The following is a 26,934-nucleotide window of genomic DNA, read 5'->3' as shown; positions in this document are numbered from 1 at the left end:
ACTGACTGGGGCAGGGATTGGCCAGACCTTTCCTGAAGGGCTAGTGCTTGTCTAGCACGTGTGAAAACTCCCACCCCGCCTGGACAAGCCAGAGGGCTGCTTACGTGCCTCTGGCATGGGGCGCTTCCACTCTCCCCACGGAGCGTTGAGGACAGGAAGCCTGGACACTTGGGCCACGATATATGTGCCACAGGTGGCAGCATCCCAGCCACATGGGCGCTTGGGGTCACCCGACGTAATGATGGAAAAGTCACCAAACCAGGAATCGCAATTGGCTGAACGGCTGCAGAATTACACCAGAAGCAATTAACAGCACCTGCTGCAGAGCTCCCCTGGCCGGCGGGGGGCGCAACTAGGGCACCTGTGTAGGGACACTGTGACATGCCCAGGCCCACACACCATCATGTGGGGCAGCATTAGCAGTCTGCGAACCCAGGATCCCCCAGATGGAACACACGGGGAGTCACCCCTCGCTTGCATGGTGCTGGGCTTGTAACTTTGGTAGTGGGTCTAGCTACAAGGGGGCAACCTGGTCCCCAAAACAGCAAGCCATCTAGCACAGGACTCAACTTCTAGGCATATGCCCGCCCCCCATCTATGCACCCTTTGTCGGTGGCCTGAGGGACACACTTAGGCGTGGGACTGGGGGCCCAGGGACAGTACCAAGCAGTGGTTTTTTGGTCCTATGGCAGGGCTGCCAACCACGGGAGCCACGCTCCTGTCACAGCCCCCAGATGCCCAAGAGCGAGAAAGAAAAACCCACCGTTTCTCACGCACCAGCGTGGACAGCTTGGGCTGGCCTGGGAGTCGGGGCTCGGCCCTGTCCAGCTGGCTGTGTGGATGACCAATGGTGTTGACCACATGCACTGAGCTGGGGGGTGTTAGCCTCTGCTGCAGCTCTCTCCCCACATTCTGCCCTGGAGTTAATTCTCCCCCCAGTCCCACAGCTGCTCAGCCCTGACACCCCCGCACTTTGCTCCTGCTGGACTCCCAGGCAGGAGGGAAGGCTGCAGCGGTGGGGGGCAACCCAACGTGGAGGGGAGGGCAGTGGAAGCAGCTTTAGGGGCTTAGCTCCAGCCTCTGGCCTGTGGATGCCAAGCAGGTGTTTCAAGGGGGAGGGGCAGAGATGCTGTTACTCGCACCTGGGGAAAGAGGCAGCCCCAGCCTAGGAACGGCCATACAGGGTCAGACCAAGGGTCCTGCCAGCCCAGCATCCCATCTTTTGATAGTGGCTCTCCCCCACCCGCCCAGCAAAACCTCACAGCTCCTATTGGCCACACACCTGCCAATGGGAGTGAAGGGCTTTTGCTGGGGGCGGGGGTCATGTGTGAAGCCTCTCCCTCAGGTCCAGGGTCTGCAGCATGGGGCGAGGCTTAGAGGCAGCCCACCCCCCTCGCCCGTCACATAGGCGCAACAACCAGTGCGTACAGGAGATAGCTTTATTGAAATGCCAAGGGGTTAGACAGATGTCCCCAGACGGAGACACGCCCTGTGGTGGAACCAGCTCGGGCAGCAAGAGCTGAGTAGGTGGAAGGTTGCATTTTGCTCTAAGTCTTTATTTTTATTGTCATTATTTTTAAAGCCTAATCCTGGCTGCTTCTTTTTTTTTATTAACTTTAAAACTTAAGTAAAAACAATTCATCTTGGAAACAGTCCAGCTCCTGTTGGTGTCCCATGATTGTTTCCGCAGCTATGTGCAATGGCTGACTCGTGGTTTTTTTGTTGGGTCTACATCAGGTATAAAATGGAGCAAGTCTACAAAGAATCTCTCGGAGAAGGAAAGGAGGGAGCAAAGAAAGCCAGGAGCGAGAGAGGAAAAAGAGAGAACAGTAGAAATTTGGACCAAAATCTTAAGAGAAATTTAAAAAGTGCTATAAAACCCCCTCGGAAGGACCACCATGCATTAAGAAACACAGAACCTCATCAATTACACAGCTCATCTAAAACACGGTTTCATCCAGTTCAGGTTTTTATTCAATAAAAAAAAGGTTGCTTTGTTTTTAATAGAAAAGAAGCTAATCGCCTAAGGTTTGGGCCACCCGGCAGCAGTCGCTAATGGGGCCAGAGCGATGAGATTTTGGCGGAATCCGAAATTCAGCCCCCGCTGTGCCACCCTGGTTGCTGGGTGGGGGAGCGCAGAAGGAAAGGCTGCTCAGCGGCTGGCAGGGGAGACAGCGAAAGGACAGGAGGCCGGCCAATGGTTAGATGAGTTAGTGCAACTCTCAGCCGCCTGCCAGCCGTCCAGCAAGGCCCTGGTTAACTTAGCACCAATGCTCCCCACGGAGCTGTGAGGAACCAGCCCCCTTCTCCCTCTGGCTTGCGCAGGGACTGAGGATGGAGTTCACAGTTTGCCCCCCCCCTTTTCTTTTTTGGCAAATCAGGGGCTGAAGTGAGGACACACCAAAGGCTGGCCCCATATTTCCACCCCTCTGCCCCTGCCCCTACCCTGCAGCATTTGCTAAAGGCAGCTGCCAGCCCGGTGCCCCTCAGCAGGGCTGGAGCATTGGGCCCCAAGGGGTTCGTGCTCTCCTAGCTGTCCTCTCGCGCCTGCCCTGTCCTGAGACAGGGCCTGAGCCTCAGCTGGGGTCAGCCGGCAGAGCTCCACGGAAGTGCCCATGCACCCTGCACCAGCTGAGCCCCTCCTGGCTGAGGCCATTGCACAGACCATAGCCTGCTGGGTCCAATGCCCCCGGCCCCAGCTCACTGGAACCCCCCTGGGCCCATCCCCTCTCATGCGGGGGTTAATTGGGAGTAACACCGTTAAAGGCAGCAGCGTCTCTGCCAGCCGCTGACACTGGGCATGAGACTGGTTTGTGAAAATCTTCCCCGGAGAGGCTCAGCTCAGGCCTGCAGTGGCCCTGACCCGTCCCCACCCAGCCATCCCTAGCACCTGGCCCCTGGCAAGAACCCAGCTGGGGCTCTCGAGGCTCATAGGGATGCACCTGGACTGGGGGCCCAGCTGCTGTTCTATGGAGCGAGCAGAGAGGATATGGCCTTAGGCTCCTTTTAAGGGCTCAGCAGGAGCCAGCGAGACAGGGGCCCAGTCCACCTGCAGCCCAGGCCTGGCAGCCAGCCCAGCCCCTCTGCTGCCCCTTCCAGCCTTGGGAACCCCCTTGGTGCAGCATTGAGCAAATGCGCATTGGCTAAGGCAAGGGGGCAGGTGTGGGAACCCCAGTGTGATGGGCAGGGCTCCTGTCCGCCCCGCCTCCTTGCTCCTGCCCTCTAGCGATTGCTGGGCAGGTGTCTCCTACAATCAGAAACACGAGTGCGCACGGCACAGCTATTCACACCAAGTACAAAAAGGGACAGACGTTGGGGCCAGGCCCCGGCCAGGGACAGCGCTATTTACAGTACGGCCTTACCCCACAGCGGGAACAGAGCAGGCAAAGCAGAGCAGCCCCAGCGTGGCGCCCCAGGCGGTGGACAGATGCTCTGCAAGGTGCCCGGCTCAGAGGGCACCATTGCACCGCTGCAGCCGGGCCGCGGCAAGCCAGACCAGAGACACGGACCGGGGCTCGCCCAGCAGGGGCGCTTTGGCAGAGAAGCCATCCCTGCCTGGCAGCTTGCCGCGTTGCTGGCTGGTTTAAGACACTGCCTCTAGGCTCCTTGCTCAGAGTGGGTGGGATGCACACAGCAGCTGGCACAAACCCACATGCCAGGGCCCCGGGCCTTCAGAAAGCAGCTGATGCCAGCCACCCGAACGGTCCGTAGCCAGCCAGGGAGCTGCAGGGACAGGGACGGCTGGCCCAGGAGAGGGGTGTGTGTGAGAAATTAAGGCCTAGGCCGCTATTCCTCTGAAAGAGCCCCATGCCTCACTCCCAATGGAACGAGGGGGAAAGCACCTCTGCCCTTGGAGGGTCCTGGCTGGCGCAGGCAGGTGGCCCTGGGGCGTGGCAGCCGCTGAGCACCTGTGCACACAGGTCCCTGAAAAGAGAAGCCACCAAGTTGGAATGCAACTTCCAGCAGCTGCCCCCAGTGCTGAGTGGGGTGAGAAAAAAAAAAAAAAATAACCGATCTCTCCCTGGAACAGAAGCCACAGGGCTCCACTGGGGGATGAACTACCCAGCCACTGGAAATCGCACAGGGCCAAAGCTACATCACAGCCCCAGACATCCTGGGCCTGGAATATGACAGCTCCCTTGGCGACAGAGCCCAGCTGTCCATTCCAGCCACGAACCCAAACTTTGGTGGGGAAGAGGTAGAGGAGAGGTGTCAGCCTTGGGCTGTGGGGGCACATCTTTGCCAGAAAGATGCCAAGGATTTTTCTTTGACCGATAGGGCTCAGGCACTCGGCCTTGGCCTCGCAGAGGTTGCACAGCACACAGGGGCTCTGGGGCTGCTTCTACAAGGTCAGCATTGATACCAAAGCCGGGGGGCTGAGAGACGAGCAGCGACCTTGAGAACGGAGCTGGAGCCACGAAGGGGATGGGGAAGAACTGAGATAAAGTGTCGCTGATGTTGTTACATGGCAGCTGAACCAGAGCGGGTCCCTTTTCATTGCCTGCAATGGCCCCACTCCCCAGGGAGAGGAGGGATTCTGGGGTTGAGACAATGGAGTTTTGAGCAGCAAGATGGATCAGGCTGGAGCAGCCGCCCTGGGGCAGGGGGGCAGCGCCTTTGCTGGAATCCCTGAAGCCCTGGGTACCTCGAGTGAGGCCCAGGAGAGCAGAGCCCAGGGGCCAGGCCTGGGGTGCTCCATCCAGTCTTTCTCCAGCTCTGGCCCCACGGATTTGACCTACATCGCTAAGAGCCTTGGCCACCACCCCTGTCCTTTGACCCCCGCCGTGGGCATAAAGCAACGCGGCGACAGCCCAGCGTGACTGCCCTGATCTGCCCCTCGCTGGCTGGGCCCAGCCCATGAGCCGGGCTGCGAGAGGGAGAGCTCCAGGCCACAGAGCAGCCAGAGCCCCGTGCAGCCCCTGGGCTCTATGAACATTAAACCAGCCCAAGGAACCGGCTACAGCCAACCCTCTGCCCCGACTCCTCACTCCCAGCCCTGCACAGGCAGCCCCCCAACTCCCGGGTACTGTGCCAGGGTGGAAGTGACACCGAGCACAAAGCAAGCGCCTTAGATCTGCAGGTCCCCGACAGCAAGCGGCCCAGGAAGGCAGAACCTTGGCCACTTGTGGGTCAGCCCCTCTCGACTGAGGGTGGCAGGGGGCCTGGATCGCGCTCTAGCTGCAACCACCCAGCAGCCTTCACCCTGGTGTGGTGCTGCCCATCCAGCCAGCACCCTCTCCGCCTACCCCCCCAAGATGTCAGGGCTACAGAAACCACTAGGGCTAGGCCCCACCTCTGCCGCCCCCAGCCCCCCCATCACCAGCTGGAGGCTGGGGAGAGCCCACGTCAGCACTAGTGCTCTTCTGCACTCGTGCGGTGTTCACCAGCGCGTGCCTGTAACCACCGCCCAGCCCAGGGCCCCGTGCCTGCGACAGCACGTGCAGCTGGGAGGCCAGGCCGGGCTGGGGGATCACAAGTGTGAAGACACCAGGCTGAAGCAGCAGCTCTGGCTAGGGGTGGTACCCGCTGGAGGGCCACAGGGCCGGAAGTCTGCCTGCAGCCCGACTTGTGGGTTGCCACGGCCATGGGCACATGGGGCAGAGCAGAGTCGCCATCTCCCAGAGCCTTGACAACACAAGGGGGTGTCTCTATCTCAGCCAACCCCCAGCCCTGGCTGGCGGCAGGACTCCCTGGGTGAGGTTCTCTGAAGCCAGGCTGGTAGCAGGAACCTGGGCAGCTTTGGGGCCTGGCCTAGAGCTGCCTGGTTACAGACACTCGTGAGATGCAGCCGCCACATCAAATCTGAGTGCAGTGCAGCTGGGGAGGAGGGGCAGAGGCCAGGACGCATTGCTGGTCCCCTCTACGTCACAGAGCAGGCCATGCTCCGGGGTGGGCCCCAGCTGGACTCAGCACCCCCCAGCGAGAAGCCAAGTTCCTCCCCGCCCGCCAGAGAGGTGCAGGCCAGGGCCGACCTGAACGTACACCAGTGCAACATTTCTGCAGGCCAGGAGCACCACAGGCACTAGCAGAGACGGGGTTAAAGTCACCTGCTCTCCCTTCCCCCGGTGGCAGCCACGTACCCAATGGGGCAGGTGCCCTTGGCTCATACACTGCAGGCGCCCTGGCCCCAGAGGTAATAAGGCAGCGTTACAGCACCATGGTCGCCCCTCCCCCAGCTGTACAATTGCGTATTCCTCCTGCAGGTCTTGGCTTGGGGGTCACAGCGGGGGGTGGGGACGGCAGCACAGAGTCAATCAGCAGCATGAAGCAGGGCAGTTTCCTGCAGCGGCGAAGGGATGTGCCTTTGCCTGCAGCTCAGGCTGAGCTCCCCGCAGGAAAACCCCGCCAGGCTCCAGGCTGTGTGTGTCGTGGTCACCTAGGGCCAGGATCCAAGACCGCCAGCTACAGCCACCCACTCAATACTGGGTGTCTCTCACTCAGCACAGGCGCTGGGGATGCACGACCTGGGGGCGGGGTGGGGGTTGGGGCAGGCGCTCAGCGCCCACGCCAGGAACACCTCCTTCGGCTGCAAGGCCAGGGAGGCTCTGCAGGGCAGGCTCGGGGCCTGCTGGTGTGCAGAAGGGCAGGCACAAAAGAGACAAGCTGGGGCCATCCAAAGCCACGTGGAGCAGACCCCTGCCAGGTAACATACCACCAGCGCCACTGACCCTGCGCCATGGCTGGGCCTAAGCCAATGCTCAACGGTTAGAGCACTGGCCTTGTCATCCCTGGCTGTGAGCTCGATCCTTGAGGCAGCTCTCAAGGGCCTGGGGCAGGTTAGAGTAAAAAACCATGGGCCAGCGCCTGGTGATGGGTCCTGGCCAGGGGGCAGGGACTGGACTCGATGGCCCCTTGAGGTCCCTTCCAGCTCCAGGAGATGACAGCACAGCTGATATGCCTGAGTGAACCAGGACAGGTGCTTGCAGGGGGAGAGGTGGCTGATGCTGAGCTGCTGTGCATGGAGGAAGGAGGCCCACGCACTGCCCACCCCCCAGCTACAAGCCACCTACCACCTCTCAGATCTGCACGCCAGCCACAGCACCAAGGAGCTAAGCCCGCCTGGAGGCACGTCAGGAGTAGGGCCTCCCCTGCCACGCGCTCGCCCGCTGCTGGATCCACAGGGGCTCCGGCTTCCCCCTCGCACTCGAGCTGCCAGCAGTGTGGGCAGGGTTGGACGGCGCAGCAGCTACGGGGGTCACAGAGGCACCGGCTTAGCTCCCTGGCCAGGGCTGGACGCACCTGCGGGCGCCTTGTGCTTATGGAAGATGGGTGTTTGCAGGTGGGAGGCGGGAGTGAGCGCCAGGCCGCCCGGAGCCGCGGAGAGGCGTGTGGTTACTGGACAGCGTCCAGTCAGCACCAGTGTCGTCACTGAGGTGACTCGGGGGATGAGGGGTGAGAAGAAAGCAACAGCTGCAAAACAAGTGAGCCCCTGGCCTGAAAAAGGACTGGATGGCTTGGCCCGGCCCGGCCCGGAGAGAAGAGAACTGGGACCAAAGAAGAGCTGAACTTTGTCCAAATCAAAGGGGGGGAAGGGTAGGGAAAACAATATAACCAAAGCTGGGTTTATTGGGAAGTCCTGGCTCAAAGGAGGGTCATGCAGATTAAATAAGGAATGTTCCAAGACAGCTCCGAGTCCACGGCTGCCTCTTCCCAGGCTGGACTTGGTGGGCGGCCGGCGCGGGAGGTGGTGCTGGGGGCTGGCGGCACAGAGGACTCAGCCGCTTGCTTCGGGAATTCGTTCTTCTCTTTGCCCCGCAGATTGGGTCATTAAAAAAAATCCTCTTGTTCCGGGGGGGGGGCGCCCCACCCTGCCCGAAGTGGTGCCCAGACTCCGCCCAGGCTACAGCTGGACTCCAACCCCCACGAGTTTGCAACAGAGACAGAAAAACCAAGAACAGAAACAAGGATTCTCCTACCACCAGAGTCAGGCTGGGAGACAGGTGCCTCGTGCTCTCTCGGGGGCTCAGCCCTGCTGCCCCCGGGCCCAAAGGGGATGTGCCAGGGCCCTGTGTCCTGCTGCTTTCCAGCCCCGGCCATGCACTGCAGGGAGGCCAAACAGGAAGCAAAACCAGGCGGCAGGGACGCTGGTGGCCGAGGGCGGGGAGCTTCCCTCCCTGGGGCGCTGCAGCCTCACAGCGTTGGCTGCAGGTTGGGATCCACCATAGTTTCTCGGTCCGGAGACTCAATGTAGTTGGCTGCTTCCTGGAGCTTCAGCAGCATGGCCATCTGTGCATGGGGCAAGGCACCGAGAGCAGCTCAGCCAGGCACGTCCACTGCCCCCCTGTGCCCCTCAGCCAGCCCAGGCCACCCTTTCCTCCTGCAGGTGAACTTCCAAGCCTGCCCCATGGCTATTCCACTCTGCCAGTGCCCCCCTCCCACCCACTGAGTCCTCACCCCAAACTCCCCCGCTGTGAGCCCGGGACCGCTTGGTGCTAGCGAGCAGAGGAGGCTGGGGGTGCCCAGGTTGTCGCAGGGATCCCTCGGGTCAGGGGCACACACCAGTCACCAAAGGGTGGCCTGTGCAGTCTCTCCTGACAGCCAGTACCTGGCTGGCCCCGCGGCCGGCGACAAACATGCCTGAGTGGGAGGAGGATGTTGTACATCCGCACTGAAAATCACGGCCTTAAGCCAAGGCAGGAGGGGCCTGGGCAGGGGCCAAGGGGTGAGAGACTCTTCTCCGTCTGAGGTGCCGGTGGGGCATCTGAAGGCTGCCTGTGTGGGGACCAAGCAGGCACCCGCCTGCTTCCCGTGGGCCCCTCGGCCGGGCGTTCCTTGGGGGGGACTGGCCTGGTCCCTAGGCGGCCCTCTATGGAACCCGTCTGTGGGGAGCTGGAGAAACCCAGCAGTGGGCGGCTCCGGCATGGTGCACAGACAGACACAGCCCTGGGCAGCCAGCTGGCCCTGGGACGCCCCAAAAACCCTCCCCCCAGCCCCCTCTGCGGCTCCCCCCACCCTGCCCCCACTGCCTCTGATGCTCCATCCCACAGGCTGGGAGCCCCCCGCTCGCGTCAGCCGCCTGGGTGCAGCCCGTACCAGCGGGTCGGAGTCCAAGGAGCTGGGCGTGGTGTCTTTGACAGTGCGCTCCTCTGGGGGCGAGGCGGTGGTGTGGGGCCCCACGCTGGGCGGGGGCAGGTGGTACAGCTTTGACTGGTCCTGCTGCGCCGACGGCCAGGGGAGGGTGTCCCGGACCCACTCCACAGGATCTTCCCAGGCTGCCTTCTGGCCGTGCACCTGCCAGGGAGCCCAGAGGCTGAGTGAGAGGCTGGGAGGGAGGGGGCGCAGAGCTCAATGTTCACGGGGTCGTGGGCCCAGCGCCCCCAGGGAGGCAGCGGCCTCAGTCCCACTGGTGGCTCGTGAGGCTGAGGCCTGGACGGTCAGGCTAGCTCAGGCAGAGACAAGGCAGCCTTCCTACGCAGGGCTCTGAGGGTGCCCCCACTCCCCCCTGCAGCACCCTCAACAGAGCTGGACGGAGACGTTCTCCTGGCCGTGGGGGGAATGCGGCTCCGGCCCACTCCGCTGAGCACAGCTTAGGGCCCTGCGCCTGGTCAGAGGTTTTGGCTGGGTACCTTTATCCCGTCCTTCGCCCCCTCCTGCAGGTAGGGGATGATGGAGTTATTCCACAGGTCGATGAACCAGGTGCGGAACTCCTCAATGCCGATGGGACAGGACAGGAAGAAGCAGGGACCTGCCGGCGGGAGAGACCAGTGAGCAGAGCAGACACAAGCACCCCTGCCCCACCGGGTTTGCCTCTAGGGCCTGCCCCGCGCCTCCCCAGCTGGCACAGCCCCTCCCGGACATCGTCTCAGCCCTGCTTCCCCAGGCGCGGCTCCCAGCCCAGGACACCTGCCCTCCACCAAGGACTGGGACCAGCCCCAGCCGCCACCTAACTGCAGCGGGGCCGTGAGGGAAGACAGATTGTCCCAGCCTGGGGTTCCCTGTAAGCTGAGCATTTGGGGGTCACCCAGCTGATCAGCAGAGCGCCCCCAGTCAATCAGAGAGGGCAGCGTGTGGTTCTCTGGTGGGGCACATTTACGCCTCTGTGCTCAGAACAAAATTTATTTTACGCCCTGGCCAAAGGGCCAGTCTGCCCCTGTGCATGGGATGGACTCTCCCCAAGCTGTTTGCCCTTGCTAGTTCTGGGGCAGGACCCACGGGGGGTGGGGAGGATGGGACAGCGGCACTGGGAATGCTCCCCAACAACAACAACCTGCCCCCCAGAATTGGGACCCTTCTTCCCAAGGGCGTTCCAAGCCACAGAGATGTGGGCTGAACTGCAGCCACCTCTGGGGTGGGGTGCTGATGGAGAAAAAGGCCCTTGGGCACCCAGGGCAGGGGACCAGATCCCCCTCCCCAGTAAGCACCCTGGACGGCCGGCAGGAGAACAGCAGAAAAACTACCCCGCCCACAAACCGGGGTCATTCCAGGCTGCAGGGGAGCCGTTCCCCCGAGTCCTTCGACATCTCCCAGCACTTTTAAACAATCCATGTCTTTCTCAAAGTCCTGCTTGACAAGTGGGCCTGGGGCACGTGGGGTCACGCCCCACGCTGGTTTCAGGTGACGAGGAGTTTCAGTAACCGGGTTTGATAATTTAGCAGTGAAGTTAATGGGCAGCAGGTTTAAAACAAACACAAGGAAGTTGTTCTTCACAGCACAGAGCCAACCTGTGGAACTCCTCGCCAAAGGAGGCTGGGAAGGCTTAAAAGAGCTAGACAGATCCATGGAGGGTAGGTCCCTCAGTGGCTCTCAGCCAGGCCGGGTAAGGCAAGGTGTTTGTCGGGGGCAGGAGATGGATCGGTACCTGTTCCGTTCATTCCCTCTGGGGCACCTAGTGTTGGCCACTGTTGGCCGACAGGACACCGGGCTGGATGGAGCTTTGGTCTGACTGGCTGTGGCTGCTCTTACGGATGATGTTCAATAGCTGGTTTTGGTAACCATTTTGGTAAGACCGGCGCTAGGAGAGGCCATGCTCGGCAGTGGCTTTGGAGGGAAAAAGGCTGTTTCTCCAGGAAAACACGGCCCACAAGGTCCAAAGACGCACACTTCAGCACCTTGGTACTACTCATCCCAGCTGGGCTCTGAGGCCCCGCCCACCTCCTGGGGGGTGGAGCTCCTGGGTTCTCCCTCACCCCTCATTCTGAAGGCGGTACTTCCTGCTGTGCTGTGGGACCTTAGCCAATCAGACAAGTGCAAGGGGACGGCTTGGTTTCATTTCCAGCTCAGTGATTGGCTGCCCACGGCAAACCTATGGCGGATGAGTGGAGGCTAGAAGACGCAAAGCATTTAGCCCCACCCCCTCCTGCAGGCTCCTCCCCTTTGGGGCATTGGCAAAGGAACGGCTCGTTGGGGAAACACGGCCAACCCCTGGGCACCATGGAGCTGCGCTGCGGTCGCCGCCAGCCGGGCCCTGCCGGCTGCTCACCGATGAGGAAGTCGGAGGTGCTGTGCTTCTCCAGGAAGGTGTGCAGGTGGTACCAGAGCTTGGGCACCCAGTCCAGCACCCGCAGCAGCTCCACCCGGTTGGCGTTGATGTCGCTGTCCGACTCGAGCAGCTTCCGGCGCAGGTAGCGGACCAAGAAGCCGTTGGCTGGCTCCACGTTGTTCGAGAAAGTCAGCATCCTGAGAGGGGGGCGGGGAGGGCTCAGCGCAGCACCTCCTGGCACAACAGGCCCCCCAAACACCTCCTCATGCAGCACATGCTCTCCTCCCCCCAGGAACCAGCATCCCCAGTGCACTGGGCCCCCCAAGCATCAGCCCCTGCGCCCTGCACCCCAGGAACCAGCTCCAGCATCCCCAGTGCACTGGCCCCAGGCATCAGCCCCTGCACCCCAGGAACCAGCTCCAGCATCCCCAGTGCACTGGCCCCAGGCATCAGCCCCTGCACCCCAGGAACCAGCTGCAGCATCCCCAGTGCACTGGCCCCAGGCATCAGCCCCTGCACCCCAGGAACCAGCTGCAGCATCCCCAGTGCACTGGCCCCAGGCATCAGCCCCTGCGCCCTGCACCCCAGGAACCAGCTCCAGCATCCCCAGTGCACTGGCCTCAGGCATCAACCCCTGCGCCCCAGGAACCAGCTCCAGCATCCCCAGTGCACTGGCCCCAGGCATCAGCCCCTGCGCCCTGCACCCCAGGAACCAGCTCCAGCATCCCCAGTGCACTGGCCCCAGGCATCAGCCCCTGCGCCCTGCACCCCAGGAACCAGCTCCAGCATCCCCAGTGCACTGGCCTCAGGCATCAACCCCTGTGCCCCAGGAACCAGCTGCAGCATCCCCAGTGCACTGGGCCCCCCAGCCCTGCACATCTCAGGGCACTGTCCCCCCAGAGTTTCCTGGAGCCCTTTCCTGTGTTACAGCCCCACCCCCATGCACACCCCGCAGGTGCTAAACCACGACCTTCCAGTGCACACCCAGAGTGCTCTGCAGACGTCCATGGGGCTCTGCTCCCCTGGCAGCAGGAGCAGGATTGGGCCTTTGCCACAGCCTCAACACAAGTCACAGCTCCCTCCCTGGTGCAGCAGCCCCCTGAAGCCAGGCTGGGCCTCCACAGTGGTAGCACCAGCAAGGGTGGAGGGGTCAGGGCCCAGGAAGCCTGCACAGCCAGCTGCTCCGTGAGGGCTGGCTGGGTGACTCTCATCCCCACACAGGCCCCAAGCTCCCCAGTACCTGAAGCTGAGGTGCAGGCCGTGATTCGGGCTCATCTTCACGGGCTGGTTGGTCGTCCCGATGATGTAGGGGCTGAGGGGAGAGACAGACAAGGCCACGTGCAGCGGCATGACAGCTGTCAGCTTTGGGGCTGACACGGCCCCTCAGGACGGGCACCAGGGGGAGGAAGGGGGACTGGTCGCCTTGTCCCCTGCACATGGGAGGGGAGATTCGCCTGCTGCCCGCCTGGCGGGAGAGGGGCTCAGAAGCCGGCCCCAGGAGATTCGCCAGGCATGCAGGTGGGGTGCTGGGCCCGGGATGCAGCAGGGTCCGTGGGCAGCGCCGGCACACAGAGCGGGGCTCCTACCATTTGTGGTACTTGCAGGTGAGCGCTCCATTGACAAGCTCGCTGATGGACCCAGCCTCGCTCAGGTCATCGAGGAGGATGACCAACGGCACGTCCCCGATACCCGTCTCCCGGTCGATCTGGTTGGCCAGGTTGGAGAGATACAGCTGCAGGTCCTGGAAGGGAACAGCCAGAGTGAATCGCCCGTCGCAGCAGGGAGGGAGCGGGGTTGGTCGAGCAGCTTGGGGGGGCCCCAAGGCTGGGACAGCAGGGGGCTGCGGGTCGGGACTGAGGGGCACCGGCAGAGCAGCGGTGGGGGAGCCCAGGGCTAGGACAGCAGGGGGCTGCGGGTTGGGGCTGAGGGGCACCGGCAGTGGGGGCTGCGGGTTGGGGCTGAGCAGCACTGGCAGAGGAGCAGTGGGGAGCCCAGTGCTGGGACGGCAGGGGGCCGAGGGGCACTGGCAGAGCAGCAGTGGGGGCTGCGGGGCACTGGCAGAGCGGTGGTGGGGGAGCCCAGGGCTAGGACAGCAGGGGGCTGCGGGGCACCAGCAGAGTGGCCATGGGGGCTGCGGGTCGGGACTGAGGGGCACCAGCAGAGCAGCGGTGGGGGAGCCCAGCGCTGGGACGGCAGGGAGCTTAGGGGCACAGGCAGTGGGGGCTGCGGGTTGGGGCTGAGCGGCACTGGCAGAGCAGCAGTGGGGAGCCCAGCGCTGGGACGGCAGGGAGCTTAGGGGCACTGGCAGTGGGGGCTGTGGGTTGGGGCTGCGGGTCGGGGCTGAGCGGCACTGGCAGAGCGGCGGTGGGGAGCCCAGCGCTGGGACGGCAGGGAGCTTAGGGGCACTGGCAGTGGGGGCTGTGGGTTGGGGCTGCGGGTCGGGGCTGAGCGGCACTGGCAGAGCGGCGGTGGGGAGCCCAGCGCTGGGACGGCCGGGCGTGGCATTCCCAAGCCGTGCTGGCACTCATGCAGCAGGGCTTCAGGGGCCCAGCCCGCCATCCGGGAGCCCAGTACCTTGCACGACTGCTGGTGCATGTTGAAGGTGTTGACGATGCCCTCGGTCACCTCGCGGCCCGAGCGCTCCACCAGGTACTCGGCCAGCCGGTTGGTTAGGTAGGTCTTGCCTGTGCCGCTGGGCCCCGAGAGGATGAGGCGCCGGTGCTTGAGCAGGAGGCTGATGTAGTGCTGCATCATAGGCTTGGGGATGAGCGTCTCGAACACCAGGCTGTCCACACACTTCTCCTTCAGGCCTGGGAGGGGCAGGAGGCATCAGAGCCACCAGCCGTGGCCCTTCCACGGGGACCCCCCAGCTCTGCTAGAGCTCAACTCTCCCCCTGCAGCTGGCGTGAGCCCCCGGCTCCCCACTTGCAGGGCCCCTCCTGGCAGACGGCTCCCCCAGCAGCCTCCCTCCCAGGCCCTGCAAGCAGCCCTGCTGTGGCCAGACCGGCCCTTCCACACATGGCTTCTGGAGCCCGAGCCAGGAACGTGGCAGGGCCGGCTCCCAGGGAAGAGATAGGGCCCAGTGCCCAGCCCAGTCCCCCCTCCCCTCTCCAGATCCCTGGCTGTGCAGAGCTGGGGACGCTGGGCACACAGCAGATGCTGCCGCGGGGAGCTGGCCCCCTCCGCCCGTACTGACCTTTGAGGATCACAGCGATGCTGGTCACGCCCCTCCGGCAGGGGGGCAGCTCGGGGGGCTCCGCGTCCAGAACTCTCTTGACGTGGCTGATGCTGTAGCCGTGCAGGGACTCGGTGCTCAGCCCCAGCGTGGAGGCAGGGTCCATCTTGGTGATGTAGTCCTGGGCAGAGAGGGGTAGCACCGGCGCTCAACTTCCTGACTGGCTGGTGCCTCTCCATCCTGAGCACAGCCCCTGGGCCGCCCCCAGCCTCCCCGCCTGGCCCCTCTGGCAGGTCCCACTCCGCAGCACCCTGCTGAGCCAGTGTGAGATTCCCCTTCAGCACGGGCAGGTCCCCCCAAGGGGGCAGAGCTGCTGGGGGCCTGTGCTGGCCTCGGGCAGCTCTTGCAACAAGTTTTGGGTGCCACTGGCCAGGGCTTAGCTCGGAGACACGGAGGGGCCAGGGCACCAGCGGAGCCGTGGCAGGCGCTTTCTGTGTGGGCTGGGAACGCAGCCCGAGAGAGATGCCCCCGCCAACTGCCTGGGCAGAACGGTCCCTTCTGGGCAGGGCTGCGAGGCACCCCCAGGAGGGGACATGCGCAAAGAGCCAGCACTGCCTAAGCATCACCCCCGACTTCCACCTCTCCAGCACGGGGCCAGTAGCCAAGTCTCTGCTTTTGGCCCTGGCTAGGAGCAGCAAGAGCAGAGCTGTGGTCCTGTGACCCGGCAGGGCGCAAAGCCCAGCTGGCTGGCACCGCAGAGCGCGGAGCCCCAGGGAGAGGGGCAGGCGGGGCCCTTGGGATGTCTGTACCTTGAACACCTGGCAGACGACTTCATCCAGCGTCTTCCAATCCACCTTCCCGCTCACCTTGCTGCAGCCCAGGAAAAATTCCTGCTGCTTTAAGTCCTGAAAGCCAAAGGCCAAGGCGTAAGCGTGGGTGGGACAAGCCTTCTCGCCGCCCCACCGGCGCTGGCCACGCACGGGGTCCTGAGCTCGCCCCGGCGCGGCCCCAGTCCTTACCCCTTTGATGATGTGCTGGGCCGGCACCCGTACCACAATCCGCAGCGTCACCTCGTCCCTCTGGGCGCCGACCGCATCCATTGGCGACAGGTCTGGGGAGGGAGTGGCTGAGTCAGCCCTGCCCGCTGCAGGAAGCCGGCCCCAGCAGGCCCCAGCTGGCACGGCTGCTGCCGCTGCTGTGAGCTATCTGGCCTGAGCCAGACAGGTACGACTCCCTCTGTCTGCAGCAAGGCAGCGGCTGGTCCCTTCTCCCTGGTGCCCAGCAGCCGGCTGGGGACAGATCCCAGAGACCACCCCAGCAAAGGAGATCAGTTTCCCTACACATCAGCCCTTCGCCTACGGGGCTTCTCCCAGGCTCTGTGGGGCACAGGCTGACCGTGTCCACAGCAGGACCTGGGGAACCGAGCCTGCCCAGTGGAGGGTCGCGTTCTGGGCTGCAGTAGGTGCTGTCTCCTCGCTGTGGAGAAGTCCCATTCCCAATGCCCCTGCTCCTTGGTACCTGCATCTGCCAAGCTGGGGCTGAAGGAGTGAGCGAGGGCGAGGCCCAGCGAGCGCCGTGGGGACGAGGCAGCCGACGTGCTGCGGACGTGCCCGGGAACTGAGCCTGGCACTGCCGACGGTCCTGGGGCCACCTTAAGCCGGTCGTTCTCGGCCTTCAGGAGATCCACCTCCAGCTACGGAGAAGACGGGGATTACAGAGCACAGCCTGTGGCCTCGGACCCAGGTCTGGAAGCCCTGACTCCCAAGGACACCCAGTGCTGGGAAAACAGGCCCACGGCTGGGCCAGAGGGGCTCTCGGCTCTCCCCACCCTGTGCTGCGGAGTCCCTGAGCCCAAACGCCACGAAGAGAGCCCCGCAACTCCGCCGGTACGTGCGCTGCACACATGGCTGTGGACGGCCGTGCTCCGTTCTGCAGATACGGAGATGAATGGCGCATCTCCGCAGGCTCCAGCCAGGAGTCCTGCCGGGCCTCTGGGCAGAGCGCAGCCCCACACCCACCAAAGGCGACGGGCCAGACCGAGCGTGCCATGTGCACACCTTCAGCGCAGATGGAGGGGTGGCCCCCCTAGGGAAGAGGGCTGGGACTGGCCAGGAGAGGCAGCCAGGCCCCTCCGTGCGGGCACCCACACCTGCATGTTGTGCATGGTCTCCCGGAGCTGGTCCAGCTGGTGGGCAGAGTTCAGAGCCTCCAGCCGGATGTCCGTCAGTTTCATCTCCTTCTCCCACAGCTCCGAGCGCAGCTCCGACACCTCCTTCTTCTCCGGCTCTTCCTCCTCCTCGTTGGCCGGGAAAAGCCTGTGTCGGGGAAGGCACCCGTAGGCCGCCGCTCACGGCACTCCCCTGGGGGCACGGACATGAGCCGCGACCCAGGGATGCTGCAGGGCGCGAGCGATGCTTTTGGGGGCAGCTGAGCGGCAGCCGGGCCAGGCGATGCCGATGCGCCGACGCAGTCGTGCTGGCTGAGGACCATGAACCCAACCCACAGCCAGGGCTGGGTGCCAGCCGTACTGCAACAGGAAGGGAAGGGGCAGGGTGCCCACCAGGGCCCGGCAAAGGAATGTGAGCGTACAGGGGCCCGTCCCCGGCAGGAGTCCACGCAGCCGCCCCGGGTTCCCAGAGCTGGGGGGCCCCAGGCACACCCCTGCGCCAGCCCCACCCCGAGGGCGGCTCTTACTCAGCGGCATCGATGCCCACGGAGGAGGAGTTGGAGGACTTTATGGAGGGCGAGGCGGTCTCCGTGGAGCCGTGCTGCAGCTTGGGGGAGGACGGGGCTGAGGAGTCGGGGGTGGCAATCTCCTCAATGTCCGAGTAGGAGGAGGCCGACTTGGGGCCCTTTTTGATGCTGAAGGCCTTGTTGAAGGAGCTCCGGAGCTGCAGGACACAAGCAGGGCACCAAGGGTTAACCCCGGACCACGCCAGCTCTGCCCCCAGACATGCCCCTCGCTGGCCCCAGCTCCACCAGCAGCCCACTCTCAGGTCTGCAACGAACTCCCCAGGCGCTCGCAGGGAGCGCTTTGCCTTGGGATCGGCTCCCCTTCCGCTGCTGCGCCAGCCCCCTTGGGGAGCCCGCCTGGCGGCTCTGCCACGACCGCAAGCGCACATGGGACCAGCTGGACTCTGCCGTTTCCTCCTCTCTCACAACGTTCCTCGTGGGGGGTGAACTCACAGCCTGCCCTGCCCCGCCTGCAAGAGCGGGAACTGCTGAATGGGGGCTGCGGCGGAGGAGCCGACCCTGGAGGAGACTGACAGGGTGTCCGATGCAGCCCTTTGCCTGGGCAGAAGGCAAGAGTCATTTCCCCTTGCCCCATGCCAGGGGTTAGTGGCTCTCTGGTCCTACCTCCACCAGCTACTCAGCCAGCCCACCGGGGGAGAGGGACTCCCTGAAGCAGCCCCTCCAGACCCCAGGGGAGATGCCCTGGGCCTCATGCATGGCACAGTGCCCCTACTCTCTCACCTTCATCCGTGTGGCTGCTCAGATCCCTGCCCTCACTTCCTTCCCATCAATTGGGGCCCAGACCCTGAGGGAACTGATGGGCAGGATCCCCAGGGAAGCTAATACGAAGGGGAAAGGAGTTCAGGAGAATGGGCAGTATTTTAAAGAGCTCTTATGGAAGGCACAGGAACAAACCATCACGATGTGCAATAAGAAAAGCGAATATGGAAGGCAACCAGCCTGGCTTGCCAGGGAAATCCTTGGTGAGCTCAGACTCAAAAAGGATGCGTATAAGAAGTGGAAACTTGGACAGAGGAGTGAGGAGGAGTATAAATAAATGGCTGGAGAATGCCGGGCAGTAATCAGGAAAGTGAAAGCACAACTGGAACTGCAGCTACCAAGGAGCGTGAAGGGCAACAAGAAGAGTTTCTACAGGAAGTTTCTACAGAAAATTCTACAGGAAATTTCCACAGAAATTTCAGGACCAGACTCCAAAGAGAAGTTTCTGAGCTACAATTCACCTGCAAATTCGACGCCCTCAGCTCAGGCTTAAACAAAGACGGCGAATGGCTGGCTAAATACAAAAGCGGCTTCCCCTCCCTTGGTGTTCACACCTCCAGAGCAACTGCTGGTAGTGAGCCTCACCCTTGCTGACTGAGGTAACCACAGATGGCAGGTCACGCCGTGCCGGGCTGCAGGATGGCCCGGGGGATCGCAGGGGAGCGTGGCTCATGGTGCGAGGGGGAATGCCAAGCGCACACAAGCCCCTGCTCTGGCGCCCGCCCCACTGAATGCAACGCAGCTGCTCCAACCCACACAGGTCACCAGGGCTCAGGGAGGGGACATACCTGTGCCTCTCCAGCGAGGAGGCGAGCAGGGCTGCTCACACGGGCTGGGCCCCCCGACCCAGACCCCTGCTCGAGCTGCATCCTGGCCACAGCGTGCCACATGGCCACGCCAGGGCACAGCACACCCACACCAACTGACAGCACAGCTGGGGGCCAGGCCACTCTGAAATGGGGGGCGGGGCGGCTGCCTTGCTTGCGGCCCCACGCCTGGCCCCTCTGAAATGGGGGGGGCCGACTGCCTCGCTCGCGGCCCCACGCCCGGCCACTCTGAAATGGGCGGGGGTGGCTTCCTCGCTCGCGGCCCCATGCCCGGCCACTCTGAAGTGGGGGAGGGGGCGGCTTCCTCGCTCGCGGCTCCACGCCCGGCCACTCTGAAATGGGGGTGTCAGCTGCCTCGCTCATGGCCCCAGGCCTGGCCACTCTGAAATGTGGGGGCCTGCTGCCTCGCTCGCGGCCCCACGCCCAGCCACTCTGAAATGGCGGGGGGCGTTGGCTGCCTCGCTCGCGGCCCCACGCCCAGCCACTCTGAAATGGGGGGCGGGGGTTGGCTGCCTCGCTCGCGGCCCCACGCCCAGCCACTCTGAAATGGCGGGGGGCGTTGGCTGCCTCGCTCGCGGCCCCACGCCCAGCCACTCTGAAATGGGGGGGGGGTTGGCTGCCTCGCTCGCGGCCCCACGCCCAGCCACTCTGAAATGGGGGGGGGGGTTGGCTGCCTCGCTCGCGGCCCCACGCCCAGCCTGCCCCCTGGGTACCAGGGGTGTCACCAGATGCCATGGCACAGGTTTTGCCTTTGTTCACCCTGGCTTTGCACCACGCCTGAGACTCGTATGGACCATGAGTCAGGCCCCACCCAGCTCCCATCACAGCCAACGCACGGCTGGGCTCAGCCCAGCAGCCAGAGCTGGCTGGCCCACGTGGGCGGCTGACTAGCGCCGTGCGCCCCGCTGAGAGGCTGGAGGGAGGGGAAAACCAGAAGTCTGGACCTGAAACATTTTGATTGGGAAATGCTGCCCAAGGGCCTCACGTGCCCACCTCCCTTCCTGGGCTGCAGTCCCCAGGGGACTACAATTCCCAGGGTGCACAGGGGCTGGCGCAGCCCCAGGGAAAGACAAGGGGGGTGGAGCTCCCAGCACCACAAAGCTCCCCCCCGACTGCCCCCCACACCCCAACTGGCAGCTGGGATTGGAGCTGGGCAGGGGGGAAATGAAGGTGGAGTGGGTGTGTCACTGGCATGGGAAGATCGGGGGCAGAGTCACAGGCCAAGCACCCTGCGGCTGGAGGGGAACCTGGTGCCTACGGCTGGCTGTGTGGGGAAGGATGGCTCAGTGGTTAGAGCACTGGCCTTGGAAAGCCCGGGCTGCACACTCAGCCCCGGAAGGGCCTTTCAGGGGTCTGGGGCAGCTTAGATTTAAAACAAGCAAAGCTGTCAGGGCTGGGGACAGGTCGTGCAGGCTCACTGCCCTCTCAGGGTCCCCTCCAGCTCTGTGTATCTCCAGGGGGTTGCGAGTTATGGTGATTGCATGGCCACAGTGCATCATGGGAAATGTAGGTCAACAGGGGCGGGGCTGAACCGCAGCCCCACCTCTGTGGGACCTGTCGCAGCGCTGGGTTTTGTCAACAGACGTTCATAGGAACACACCTGTCATGCTGCACTGCTCCGAGGGGACGGAGAGCGACCCAGCTCCCTCCAAGGACGGACTCTGCCCCCCTGGAGCCAGTGAGCTCGTGGAGAAGAACTGGGGAGCATGGGGGAACGCAGGGGAGCCGCCCAAACTCAGGCCTGAGCTTCCAGCCTCCACAAACCTGGGCCTCGGGGGCTGCAGGACGTTCGGCCAGCACCTCCGCTGGGCGTGAGGCACTGCCGGCCACCACCAGCCGAGAGGGGCAGGGACCTGCCTACAGCCCCCTGCGGTCAGGCTCCCCCCACCCCTTCTGACTGTGACTGCCCCCCTCCAAGCGCCAGAGCACACAGCCGTTGGGGTTGGATAATGAGGAGCTCAGAGACCTGAGCCCTCTTCCCATTTGATTTCAGCCGGTTTGGGACGGAGTTGGGCCACCAGCAACCCAGGGCGAGGCTAAGGAAGGGCTCTCCAGCTGGCCTCCCCGTTACCCTGCCTCCCAGCAGGACTGGGATACAGCCTTTGCCGATAACGTATCCTCCTGTCTCCGGGGGGCAGGCGTGTGGAGCAGGGGGCTGGTGCACCAACAGGTGCCGTTTGGTGGGAACGGCGGGCTAGGGTGGTCACTGAGTGCTCTGGGCGTCGGGCTGGATGCGTGGGAAACACGCCAAGGTCTCAGGGCTGGCTGGGACCCGTTGCTACCTGGCCCATCAGCGAGGCCCCCGGGGGCCTGGAAGGCAGGGCAGAGCAAGGTGGTTTGCAGGATGTTAACTAATGCCACTACTGCCCCAGCCTGGCCAGCGGCAACAGAAGGGTCTCGCGTGACCCAACCCAGCCTGTTGCAGACCAGGACACTCAGGCTCTGGGCTCGCTAGGGACCCCCTCTTTACCCAGCAGTGACCGGCCAGCTGGGGCGTCCCGCTTCACGGGGTCCAGGTTCTGGTTACACAGCCTGACCTGCACCGCCCAGGCCAGAGAACCCGTCCCGCGGCTGAAACATGCACGCTGCAGGCAGCTCCCACCCCAGCGTTTCAGGTATAACACTCCAAGGCACCCGCGGCGGCCCCTGGACAACCCAGACTCCCCCCCAGCCCAGCCTCACTCGGCCAGAGCCTGAGGGGGCTGGGGCGTGAGGAGCAGCTGGAAAGCCAAGGCTGTGTTGCCCCGGGGGCGCGCCCCAGATGGAGTGGGCCATGTCGGAAGTGACCACGCTGGACGGGGGCAGAATGGGGGGAGGGGAGGCATATGACTTACCTCGTACACCTGGAAAAAAAGGGTGGTCAGCATTGGGGGAGAGAAAACAGAACAAAGCAAGACTTAATCACGCGCTCCGTTCAGAACCCTGCCTGTACCGAGCGGCTGGGGCCAGCCCATGGCTAGGGAGCCCTGGAGACCGAGGCAGCTGCCCAAGCCTGCTGGGCTGGCCCTTCCCCTCTGCGCCCTGGAAAGAAGGGGTTACTGACCCCCACGGGGAGTCCTGGCCTGGGAGTGCCTCCAGGCGGGTCCCTGCTCTGTCCCCCTGCACCCCTCCAGGCTGCCTGGCGGGGGCCAGAGCGGGAAGGGAGAGCAGACCAGAACGGGGCACAAGTAGAGACCTGGGCTGGAGAGCTTCCTGGGGTGGGCTGAAAGCCCTGCCCAGCCGGCAACATAGCCCCTGGAGCCACAGCCAGAGCCCGCAAAGCACTGCCACGAGGAAGCTCTGGCTCCCCACGGGGTGTACGCAGAGAGCGCCCAGGCCCATCTTCTGCGCTAGGAACGCAGCACGAACAGCCCATCCCTGGCCGGCCCCTGCCGGGACAACCCCCACCGCCCCCCTTCCGCCTCCCCATCAGCCCCCGACCTACCCAGCTCTTCTTCTTCTTCTTCTTGGCCTCGGCATCCTTGCCGCTGCCGATGCTGGAGTGGCTGGTGATGCTGTTGAGGCTGGAGATGCTGTCGGAGGAGTTCTGCCTCTTGATGCGCAGCTCTAGGGGGCCCAGGGAGAGAGAGAGGCTGACAATCCACACGTGGGCAATGACCTCCGCACTGGGGCCATTCTCGCAAGCCACCTGCCCTGCTCTCCGCAGCTCTTGCGCTGCCTTCCCTGGATTTCCCCTCACTTCGCTTCCACTCGCCCGGAGCCGTCGGAGGCACCTTCTCTTCCCCCGGGGGAGGTGTGTGCTTTGAGTTGTTTCTCCCCCGGGCAGGGCCTCAGGCAGGGCACTTGGGGGTGTCTGAATCCTGTGAATGAGCAGAAGCCCAACGCTCCCCTTTCCCCCCCGTCTGGCGAGGGTCCAGGCCCCGACTGGAGCAGCACGCGGCCTGGGGGTTTGGTGCACAGGCCGGGTGCTGGCCTGTAGCAGGGAGGAGTAAAGAACAGCACTGCCGTGGCACCTGGCTCACCTTTGGGTGTGACGTCAGTCCCGTTCAGAGCTCCCTGGATCACAGCCTGGGCCTCCGAGTTCTTCTTCTTCAGGAAGTCGATGGTCTCCCGCAGGTCCAGCAGCTCCGTGTCCTGCAGAGACGGCACAAGGTCAGTACCCCACAGCCCCCTCTGGGTGGAGACCCTGGGGATGCCCACCTGCTACTAAGGTGTACACAGCAAGCACCTCTCCCCAAACCAGCTCCTGGCTCAGAGTGCTCGGTACAGCAGGCAACCAGCCTCCGGGGTCTGGCCTGTGCCCCTGGGCTGGACATCACTGCCTGAGATGACCCTGGCCACTCCAGGGCGGCCAGTACACCAGCTGGCAGAGATCAGGCATGCAAGAGGAGAAGTACAGGCCCAGCGGGAGCATTACATGGGGGCGTCCCTCCAATCAGCTCTCCCAGGGATCGGCCCAAGGCACAGCCAGCCTCCTGCAAGGACAATGGCTGTGCGCGTTTCCAAGAGCACGAGAATGGTCGCACTGGGTGAGCCCAAAAGTGCATCAAGCCCAGGTTCCATCTTCTGGCTGTGGCCAGTGCCCCAGAGGCCACGAACAGCACAGGTGATCCCTCCCGTCAGCCATTCCCAGCGTCCGACGCAGGGAGGCTAGAGACACCCCCGCCAAGCCCGGCCAATGGCCTCTGATGGATCTATCCCTTCAGTTTTCTAGCTCTTTTCTGAGCCCTTCAATATCCTCCAGCAAGGAGTTCCATGGGCCGACCACATGCTGGGCGAAGGAAAATTGCTTTGTGTTAGCTTGAAACCTGCAGCCCATTGGGTGCCCCCTGGCTCTTCCGTCATGGGGACAAGTAAGTAACCTTTCCTTTTCCCCCAATTGTGATTTTATAGCCCTCCGTCCTAGCCCCCCTTAGTCGCCTCTTTTCCAAGCTGAACAGCCACAGCTCTGCACACAGAAGCTGTTCAAGGCCCTAGGAGGATCCCCCACCCCGCAGCTGGCTCTTGGTGCCTGGGCTGTCTCCTGGACCGAGGGGCTGGCCTGCCCATGGGACGGGCGCTCCTTTGGCTGATGTAGCTGGAGGGCCTCATCGGGAGCTGACAGTAACAAGTTCTATCCCCCAGGGCCTACAGCTCGGGGGGGGCGGGGTGGCACTGGGGTGGGGGAAGCACCCCACCAGCTGCTCGTCTTGCCCTAAGCAGCACCCACCTTCTCCTCCGCCGTCTCTGCCAGCTGGCGCAGACGGGACGTCATGTTCACCAGGCTCTGCTCGAAGGCCGCCACCAGGTTCGCCTGAAAGGCAACGGGAGACAGCGGTGTGGTCAGCTGGGGGATGGAGACAGAGCACGGGGAGGAGCCAGTCCCCAGCCGGCCCCTCCGCTCAGCCCAGCGGCCGGCACGTGGCCAGTGCCCGCGTGGGGGTGGCAGGCCCGTGGCACTCCCTGAACCCTCCCAGCCTGGATCAGCACGGCCGTACAACTGACGAGGCCCCTCCGCGCGAGAGGAGGGACGTCGCAGTGGGGAGAGTTCTGGCCACTCGCCCCCAGAGAGGGGCTCTGCCCTGGGAAAGGAGAGGTGGAGCCAGAGGGGAGGGCTGGAGGTGGGGCTGGACCCCTGGAATCCAGGGGAGGTGCCACAGCTGGGATAGGAGGATGCCAGGTGAGGCCAGGCTGGAGGGGAGTGTGTGGTCCCCATGGAGGGCTCTGCTGCAGGGCCTGCTGCTCCGAGCCCAGGCGGGGACAGTGGCCATCTCCACCGCTGGCCGCCTCCTGAGCGCGGTGCCAAAAGCAGCGGTGCCACCCCAGAGCAGCCTGGGGGATGAGCTCAGGGCGGCAGCGAGTCGTCCCACAACACAGAGCAGCGTGCGGCTGCATCTCCCTGTGGAACGCACCGGCCCCAGCTGAGAACTGGCTGCTGCCCGGGGGTGAGCCTTCCCCTCCTGGCAGGGTCACAGACGGGCCCAGCTGCTGCCGGGGGCGGGTGCTCCCGACCCCAGCCTTGTCCCTGGGGCGAGGGTCCCCTCTGCTCCATCACATGCCTCCCATTTTTCCCCATTACCGTGGGACCCCAGCCTGGCCAGCCCCCTGCCAGCATTAGGCCTGGCCCAGGGCTGTGCCGGACTCACGTTGGCCGACAGCTGGGACGTGAGCGTTGCCACCTTCTCCTGGGACGACTCCAGCTCCCGGCGCAGCTTGCGGATTTGCTACAGGAAACGAAGACGGTGTGGGGGTCAAGGGGGGGAATCAACCACTCCCCGCACTCAGGGACCCGGAGCGGGTGGGCAGGGCGGGCGGAGAAGGGGGATCTCACCGTACCTCGGACTGCACCCTCTCCTCCGCCTGGCAGAGCGCGGCGCAGCAGGGAGGAGAGACAGACAGACAGAGAGGGGGGTGAGGGACAGACAGACAGAGGCATGCACAGAACTGAGCCCTGACCCCACTAGGCCATCCAGGCAGCAGCTGGCTGTGCCCTGCCCACCTCTCTACAGCCCCGGGGGGCAGCCTGGCCCCATGCCCCTCCCCGACGCGCAGGGGGGCGGGAGCGGCACCTACCGATGAGTACGTGGACGAAGCGCTGGAGGCCAGGGACAGCACCGACCCATGAACTGCAACAGAACGAACAGGCCCGAGTCACAGAGCCGCCCCGTAAAGGGGCTGTGGGGAGGGGGGCTTTGCCGGGGCTCTGGGGGACGCCACGGCAGGGGAGGACTGGGGAGGAGGGGTAGGTCACAGGCAGGGACCACATTCAGCACAGGCAGCAGCTGGGCAGCCAGCCCTGGCAAGTCGCCTTTGTTGTGGGCCACCACTCAGCTAAGGAGCTCACACTGCTGTAGGGACGCCTCTGAGCAGCCGCTGCCCATCCCAACAGCTCCCCGGCAGGGCTGGGTCAGCATCACCAGCCCTGTTGTACGGTTGGGGAAACTGAGGCACAGGGAGGGGCCCTCGCCCCAGGTGACACAGAGACTCCCAACCCTGCGCCTTGGCCATGGGGGCTCCATCGCCCTCCAGGCAGAGCCCACGAGGCTCTGCATGCCCAGCTGCCCAAACCCCCCTCCCTGGCCCTAGAGCGAAGCCATCCTCCACGCCCACCCGGGGGCCAAGCCCGGGGGTACCTGCTCGTGTGCAGCCCCAGGGCCAGGTTCCCAGCCCAGCTCTGCGCCCAGGGGCCTCTCTAGCTTCACCCTCTCCCAGCAGGGCGGTGCACTCGGGCTGGGAGCAGACAGTGCCTGGGGGGCCCATCGCGCCCCAACTCAGTGCGCTGGCAGGGACCGGGCAGGGCTGCTGCGGGCCTAGGCACTGCTCAGCGGGGGACGATGGCTGCCGGGGAGCCCCACTTACGGGCCGGCAGCGTTAACCCTTTTCCTTCCCCACTGGGGCAAGCAATGCTCCGGTGCTCAGGGGCAGGCTGCCAAAGGCGCCCGGAGGGAAGGGCAGGGCACGTGCAGGGCAGAGCCTGCTGCTCCAGCCGGGGCCCGAGCGTCTCACCATCGTCCGCAGGGTCCCGGAAGGAGCCTGAGCGGATCATGCCCTTGGGCCGGTCGGCCAGGGAGAGGGTGCTGCCCATCGGGGAGGCGCTGTACAGCTCGAAGGCGGAGTCGTGGGTGGGGATGCTGTTGGAGCGGGTGATCCGGGGCGCGGCGGCGGAGGTAGGGCTCACTGTGGGGAGGAGGCAGGGTCAGGAGCAGCGATGGGAGCTAGTCCAACCCTGGCAGATTGTTCGAGAGCCGCTCGGGCTGGCGGGGCCGCTTCCCGCCAGAGCTGGGGGCAGTCAAGCGACACCCGACTAGGCCGGGATCCACCCCACTCACCCTGGGGTAAACCAGGAGTTACCCCACCGGCCGGAGCCCTCACGCTGGTGTAAATCAGGAACATCCCACTGCCGCCAATTCCCCCAGCGTAAGGGAGAGAAGGCCCCACAGCTGCCCTCGGCCCCATGGGGTACGGCCCAGCCCCAGGCAGGCAGCCTGCCAGCACCCTGGCTGCCTGCCCAACGGCCTGTGTGAACAGGCAGCCCTGAGAGCCCGGCTGGGGCAGGTGCCAGAGGCCCCTGGCTTTGGCGG

General features: G+C 64.3%; 1 protein-coding gene across 5 annotated transcripts in view; it reads right to left on the bottom strand.

Annotated features, from left to right (window-relative positions):
- Positions 1-1,427: 1,427 nt before the first annotated feature.
- NAV1 (neuron navigator 1) overlaps positions 1,428-26,934 on the bottom strand; it is a 275,511-nt gene continuing 250,004 nt past the window's right edge. For 4 of the 5 annotated variants that reach the window (XM_074977505.1, XM_074977506.1, XM_074977507.1 and 1 more), the window contains 20 exons: positions 26,360-26,530; positions 25,427-25,479; positions 25,190-25,213; positions 25,000-25,077; positions 24,084-24,167; positions 22,897-23,008; positions 22,359-22,480; positions 17,289-17,485; positions 16,744-16,909; positions 16,113-16,287; positions 15,614-15,705; positions 15,404-15,499; positions 14,616-14,775; positions 13,994-14,229; positions 13,006-13,160; positions 12,660-12,731; positions 11,420-11,616; positions 9,567-9,685; positions 9,034-9,231; positions 1,428-8,226 (listed from right to left, as the gene is read on the bottom strand). In XM_074977505.1, coding sequence (XP_074833606.1) covers positions 8,131-8,226; positions 9,034-9,231; positions 9,567-9,685; positions 11,420-11,616; positions 12,660-12,731; positions 13,006-13,160; positions 13,994-14,229; positions 14,616-14,775; positions 15,404-15,499; positions 15,614-15,705; positions 16,113-16,287; positions 16,744-16,909; positions 17,289-17,485; positions 22,359-22,480; positions 22,897-23,008; positions 24,084-24,167; positions 25,000-25,077; positions 25,190-25,213; positions 25,427-25,479; positions 26,360-26,530 — 2,603 coding nt within the window. In that variant the 3' untranslated portion in view covers positions 1,428-8,130. The remainder of the gene's footprint in view (positions 8,227-9,033; positions 9,232-9,566; positions 9,686-11,419; positions 11,617-12,659; positions 12,732-13,005; positions 13,161-13,993; positions 14,230-14,615; positions 14,776-15,403; positions 15,500-15,613; positions 15,706-16,112; positions 16,288-16,743; positions 16,910-17,288; positions 17,486-22,358; positions 22,481-22,896; positions 23,009-24,083; positions 24,168-24,999; positions 25,078-25,189; positions 25,214-25,426; positions 25,480-26,359; positions 26,531-26,934) is intronic. The other variant, XM_074977504.1, reaches the window with a different exon arrangement.

Source organism: Carettochelys insculpta, chromosome 26 (assembly GCF_033958435.1).
Source record: "Carettochelys insculpta isolate YL-2023 chromosome 26, ASM3395843v1, whole genome shotgun sequence".
Lineage (NCBI taxonomy): Eukaryota > Metazoa > Chordata > Testudines > Carettochelyidae > Carettochelys > Carettochelys insculpta.
The sequence above is the reverse complement of the archived record's forward strand: the minus strand, read 5'-3'. Positions and strand labels throughout refer to the sequence as shown.